The sequence below is a fragment of the Acyrthosiphon pisum genome, chromosome X (assembly GCF_005508785.2).
Source record: "Acyrthosiphon pisum isolate AL4f chromosome X, pea_aphid_22Mar2018_4r6ur, whole genome shotgun sequence".
NCBI lineage: Eukaryota > Metazoa > Arthropoda > Insecta > Hemiptera > Aphididae > Acyrthosiphon > Acyrthosiphon pisum.
This window is the reverse complement of record NC_042493.1, coordinates 114212401-114219222: the sequence shown is the minus strand read 5'-3', so window position 1 is coordinate 114219222 and position 6822 is coordinate 114212401. Positions and strand designations below refer to the sequence as shown.

The following is a 6822-nucleotide window of genomic DNA, read 5'->3' as shown; positions in this document are numbered from 1 at the left end:
AAAAATTAAAACAAGTCGAAACACGCAACCCGCGTTATAGTGAAGTTATTGATGTGCACATTCATTTTGTGCACATAACCAATTAAATTGGTTTCAGCGAATGATTTTCGACGTCGCGCGTCGGCATGGGCATTATAATTTATTTTTACTCCCATTCGATTATCATATTCCGATTATCAGCTGATAAATAATAATGTTAGTCGATCATTGTCGGAAATTCAAAACTACAATCATGTTTCTGTTCAAAAATTTAAACAAAATAAAATCTAATTGGTGAATAACTAAAATTTGTAAACAATTATTTAATACAATTTATGATATATAAATATATAATATACGTAATATATGTAATATGTATAGTATATATATTATAATATTGGTTATATTTTTTTAAATTCCACTACTTCATTAAAAACTTACAAGCCGCCACTGCATAAAAATAAAACAAGAAATAAAACAATAAAAAAAATTAAAAACACACATCATTGTAAAATCAATACATTCATTGCTCCGCTCAGAATCTAAAATAAAAAAATTAAAAAAACGAAAATATTTTACGAACAGCGTATCACGTTAGTTTCAATATCAAGATGAATTGACCTCGTATACAATTTAAATATAAGATTATTAACTAGGCATTGTCAGAGGATTTTTAATATATATTAATTTTAAAGTGAGTTATGAGTATTTTAAGATGTACAATTATGTATACAGAGTGTCATTGTGCGCAGGAGTTTTTAACGATTATGGATCGATGACAGAATTTTGTTAAAACGAAAAAAGACGTGTTTCTTTATTTTTAACAGTCAAATTTATTTTTTCAAATGGTAACTACCATACTATTTTTAATAAATGTCGGTAAAGCTTTTTTTTCGAAAATTTTGATAGTCAAATCATCAATTTTGGTTCACTATTTTATTAATTATGGTCCTCTAAAGTTTAGTAAAATATGCATTAATACTTTTAATTTAAATAATTGATATAGGTTTAATTTACAAGAGCTAAATCATTTTTTCTTATAACTAACTTTTATAACTTGAAATTTGAACCATAAGTTCTCTATATTGGTAGGTATCGAATGCTAAGTATGAATTTAGCAGTTGAAATTTCTTAAGAATTATAAACTTAATAATGCACTATTTGTAAGATTTTTAGTCAATCTCAATATAGGTTTGTACCTAACTTAGGCATATTTTAATCTGAGTTAATTACAGATTTCCAATATTATTATAACAAGAATCAAATAACATTAGGTATTACCTTATCCACCTAATAAAGAATCCAAATTAATGCTATTGTAAGAAAAGTATGATAGGAAAAGTACGAAATAAAATGTAAATGTCCAAAACTAAAAAATATGAAGGGTTATAAATTTCAACTCTTAAATTTATACTTTGAATGCGATAAATACCAATATAGGGTACCTATATGGATCAAATTTCAAGTTTATCCTATTACGAGAAGAGCACCACAAAACATTGCACTTTTTTCATTACACAATTTTTTTTAATCCCCATACATACCTAAGACATTAATATCAAAAATCACATACCTTTGTTAGCGATCTTTTTTTTGTCCGCTCAGGCAGCACTGTCAGTCGACCTAGCGGCACGTCTCCGCCGCCGTAACACTGCCTGTTTCGCGCCGATACCGTAGAGCACGACGTATGTGCTCTCGGTCGAACCGCTGTTTTATGTTATTTGTATTTGAATAAGATTTACGCTTCGGCGACGTTCCGCGTTTTACCTAAAATAAATCGTAGTAATACCCAATGTAATTCATTTGTTTTATTTATTTAATCCTGACAACCCATTTTAGTATAATAAACCTTTCTTTCAAATCAGAAGTGGGATACGACTCCTTGAACGCAAGGAGTCGATCGTATCCGTTGTGCCGTTTTATCGACAGTTTCGCGTGGTCGTTTTCGTGTCACTCGCTCCGCGCCGAAAGTAACGCGTTTCGTGAAAATCGCTGAGTGCCGAAAAGTTACGCGTCCGCGAAAATCGCCTAGTGCCGAAAAGTAACGCGTCTGTGAAATCTGTCTCACGTACTCACGTGTTCTACGCGCCACCGCGGTTCAAAGTTCGACCCTGCGATTTTGGAGGTTAGTCCTTGTCGCTATCGCAACTGTCACTGTGTGCGCCGCTTATCGCAACCGTTACCGCGACCGAGTGCGCCGTTTTTCGCCATCGTTACCGCGACCGAGTGCGCTGCTTATCGCAATCGTTATCGCGACCGCAACGCGACGTTATCGCAACGCGACGATATCAAGTTCGTTGTCGCCAGTGTTTACATCCATCCACACGATGCCGGGTGAGAATCCGACACCGGTAGCTCCAACGTACAATCAGTTGTTTGAAGCGGTCCACGCGTTAACCGAAAGGTTACAAGCGCTCGAGACTACCACCTCCACACAACACGCTCTGTCTCAACAGCCTCCTATACAGAACGCCGTCCCTTCCGCTGCTTCCTCAATCGACTATAGCATACTCCCGGATGTGGGAACGTCCATCTGGTCGTTCACCGGACACGAGTCGAGCAGCCAAGCGGAAGATTGGATCAACCCTGTCGACGGGATGGCTCAGGTTAACCAGTGGCCATTGCGACATCGCTTACAATACGTCCGATCGCACGTTTTGCAGGCCACACGGAGTTGGTACCTGTTGGAAGAGTTCCGGGATTGGGACACATTCGTCTAGAGGTTCAAAACCACGTTCGTGCGCACGGTGCGCAATGCCGATCTGTGGCGTGACCTCGAGGCCCGAATTCAAGAGCCGAACGAGCCCACCATCGACTATTTCTATGTGAAACTCGGGTTGTGCCACTCGCTCGACCTGACGTTTGCCGATACGCGGGAATACGTCATCGAGGGACTGAGGTCGCAAGCCCTCACCGACTGGGTCTACGATCGCACTCACTCCAACCGCGACGATCTCTTATCGGATATTCGAGATTGGGAGCGGATGCGCCCCAAGAGGAGGGAAAAATTCGAGCCCGCCGGGTCGACGTCTACCAAACCACGTAAACCGAAGTTTACCACCGAACAGCCGAGTGCAAAATCGACTAGCGTTGCTCCGGCTGTTCCGCCGAAAACGACGTCCAGCACGGTCGCTGGGCCGTTGACGTCCGAACCTGAACCGAAAACGGACGCGTCGAGGGACCGTCCGACGATTTACTGTTATAATTGTCGTGGCAAGGGACACATCAGTAGGGATTGCCCGAAACCGCGACGACCGATGAAGTGCTCTAACTGCAACTCCAACCAGCACACTCGCGGGCGATGCCCGGAGGTCTTTGAACGGTCTGAGAGCAAATCTGCCGCCGACCATGCGTACCGTGTCGACGCAACCACAAGTTTGAGGCCTAAAAATCCGTTTTCGAAAACGGTGTTGGTAAACGGGCACGCCGTGTCCGGCCTGATCGACTTGGTCAGCTCCGTGGTGATGATACGCTCATCGATAGCCCGCGAGTGCGGTATCGCCGTACGAGACGCCGTGTGTCCACTGTACACGGTAGGAAATGCCGATCAACCTAGCGCGACGACAATTGGTGAGGGCTCCGCCGACGTCACCATCGACGACGTGCTAGGGGCTGAACATATGCTGAAGGTTGTAATAACGCGATACCGGTGGACGTGTTGGTTGGTCGCTCGTGGCTCGACCTGCCTCACGTCAATTATTCAAAGCAAGCTGGCGAAATTGTTTTCGAATCAAACAGCTGTGTGTCGGTTGACGCACTCGCCGAGACGTATATTGCCGACGATGACAAAATTAACGTCGCACAAAACGAACAGCAGTCGCTTGCGAAGGAACCTATCACCGTCGACGACGTTGTGTTCGACGCCAACGTGACGGAGGTTCAGCGTGAATCGTTAATCGAGATTTTAAACGAATATCGCGACGCCTTCGCGAAAAATATTAAGGAGCTCGGCTGTACTAATGTAATTTCGATGGACATTACGGAAATTCATGATAGTGCTCCGGTTAATCTCAAACCATATCGAACGTCGCCATCCGACCGCCGCTTGATCGCCGATACGATTCGAGACTGGAAGGAAGCAGGCATCGTGAGCGACTCGACCTCTCAATACGCCAGCCCAGTGCTCCTCGTCAGCAAGTCGTCGGGTGAGAAATGACTATGTGTGGATTACCGACGTCTGAACCAACAAACCATGAACCAGCCGTACCCAATGCCCGACGTGGATTCGCAGCTCGGCGCATTGTCTCATGACGTGATTTTCACAGTCCTGGATTTATCCAATGGCTTTCTGCAGGTGCCGCTTACCCCCGCGGCCAAAGACAAAACAGCGTTCGTCACCGAAGAGTCGACCACCAAGTTCGAGCGCATGCCTTTTGGGTTAAAGGGTGCGCCGGGGACGTTCCAGAAGATGATGGAAATTGTATTCGAAAATTTGAAAAAGGACGGAGTCTTTGGCACGTATCTGGACGATATCATATTGCCGTCGAAAAACTTGGAACTCATGATGAGCGATCTGCGAAGGGTTTTAAGCGCTTTACGCGACGCAAACTTCACACTCAAACCATCAAAGTGCAAGTTCGGCGCCCGTGAGCTCGATTATTTGGGCTTTCGCATTTCTGAAGGGACCGTCAAGCCGGGTCGCAAGGTGCACACGGTCGCCAAGTTTCCACGTCCAACCGATGCTCACGAAGTCCGACGGTTTTTGGGTCTAGCCGGCTACTTCAGGAGGTTCATAGTGAGGTACGCCCAAATCGCGGCCCCGCTCACACAGCTGACCGGTAAAGACGTGCCATTCGACTGGTCTCGGGAACGAGAGGAAGCTTTCACCACGCTCCGGGAAGCTCTGTGTTATGAGCCCGTTGTCAGCATGTACAACCCCAACGCCGCCGTCACTCAAATACACACGGATGCCAGCAATCGCGCGCTGTCCGGCATATTATTACAAGGTGACACGGCAACGTCGTTACATATGGTATACGCAGTTAGTAAAAGGACGACTTCCGCCGAGTCGAAGTATCACTCGTCCCGCCTAGAATTATACGCGATAATTTGAACCCTCAATCGTCTACGTCAGTTTTTACTGGGTGTCAAATTCGTCGTGTTCACTGACTGTCAGGCTCTGGTCTACCTGAACCTACACAAGACAGTTAAGCCGCAAATAGCCCGCTGGTACGAGGTGCTCCACGAATACGATTTCGAAATAAGATATCGCCCGGGAACACGCATGGCCCACGTCGACGCCCTTTCTCGAGCGACCGACGACGAGACCGAGTCGAGATCCGTCGACGTAGTACTGACTGAGCGACTCAAAGTATGCGTCGCTATGACAAAGGAAGAATGAGTTCGTTTTATGCAGCAAGCTGACGAACAATCGCGTAAGTTGATCGAACTGCTCAAAAACAACACTAAACTCACCAAGCAGGAGCAAAACGAGGTCGAAAATTACGAGCTGTTCTCGGGTGTTCTATATCGCCGATATAAGGGACGCGCGCTGTTAGTGATACCGAAATCAATGAGAAAAGGTATTGTTATCGAAGCTCATGACCACGGAGGTCATTTCGCCGTCGATAGAACCGTGGCACGGATTACCGCTGACTACTGGTTTTCGTGTCTTCGCCGTTACGTACGCCAACACATCGCTATGTGCATCGACTGTCTCACACATAAGCGCCCTTCCGGCAAGAGGCCCGGGATGCTGCATCCGATACCGCCAGGACGACGTCCGTTTCAGGTCATACACTTTGACCACCTGGGGCCGTTCGAGACAACCACAGCGAACAATAAATATTTATTAGTAGTAGCGGATAACCTCACCAAGTATGTCCACCTCTACCCATGCGGAACCACCGACGCCGCCGGCGTAATACGCCTGTTGAAGAAGTTTTGCGACGAAAGAGGCATCCCGGATCGGATTATTTCTGATAGGGGTACCTGCTTCACATCACGAACGTTCCGCCAGTTTTGCCTCGACCACGAAATCGCGCATACGTTGAATTCCACCCGACACCCCCAAGCTAATGGTCAGGTCGAGAGAGCGAATAGGACGATTATTCCTCTTCTCAGCTTGTTGACCACGGATCAGCGTCGTTGGGACACGAAGGTAAAGGACGTCGAACGAATGATGAACACCACCGTGAATAAGACAACGCCGAGGACACCCTACGAAGTCCTCCACGGCTACCGCCCGCGTTTTCAATCCGGTGCACTGGCCTCGTTGAGCCGTATCAAAAACGAGAGTACCCCGCCCGAGGACGTCCAAGCGGAGGTGAGGGACCGTATAATCCTTGAACAAATCAAAATGAAAACACAACATGACCGGAAGCACTTTGACGGAATTCGGTTTGACGTCGGAGAGGTAGTGGTCATGTTGAAACAACCCACGGTGGGCCAGCCAAGCGAAATACCGAGAAAAACCTCTGCAGTTAATAGAAGTACTCCCCAGCGATACATATCGCGTCGCCGAGCTAGGTTCGGACGGACACGAGACGTATGCGACAACTGCGCACGTTTCGCAACTCAAGTCGTGGCTAATTCTACCTGAATTCAACGACGAGGTCTACGATCGGGCTCACTCCAGCAACGAATCCGACGACGAGGTCAACGACCGGGATCAATCCGACGACGAGGTCAACAACCAGAACCCGCCCAACGACGAGATTCAGCCTGATGTCCGATTTCGTCAGCCCGTTAGAAAGCGTAAGTTACCCGCGTGGTTCGACGACTACGAGCTCGGCTGGCCTTAAGCCACTGTTGTGAACCCCTGTCTGTATGCTATACGCAGTATGAGATATAGTAATAGTATAATATAGTATAGTGTGTAAGCATATTAATGTGTGAACAGAC

The 6822-nt window shown here is 46.3% G+C and overlaps 1 protein-coding gene across 1 annotated transcript; it reads left to right on the top strand.

The window, feature by feature from the left end:
• Positions 1-2306: 2306 nt before the first annotated feature.
• Positions 2307-4135, top strand: LOC103308002. Its single transcript, XM_008180584.1, has 3 exons — positions 2307-2585; positions 2700-3640; positions 3718-4135. The coding sequence occupies exons 1-3, from the start codon at positions 2307-2309 to the stop codon at positions 4133-4135; spliced, it is 1638 nt and encodes a 545-aa protein (XP_008178806.1).
• The last annotated feature ends 2687 nt before the right edge of the window (positions 4136-6822 follow it).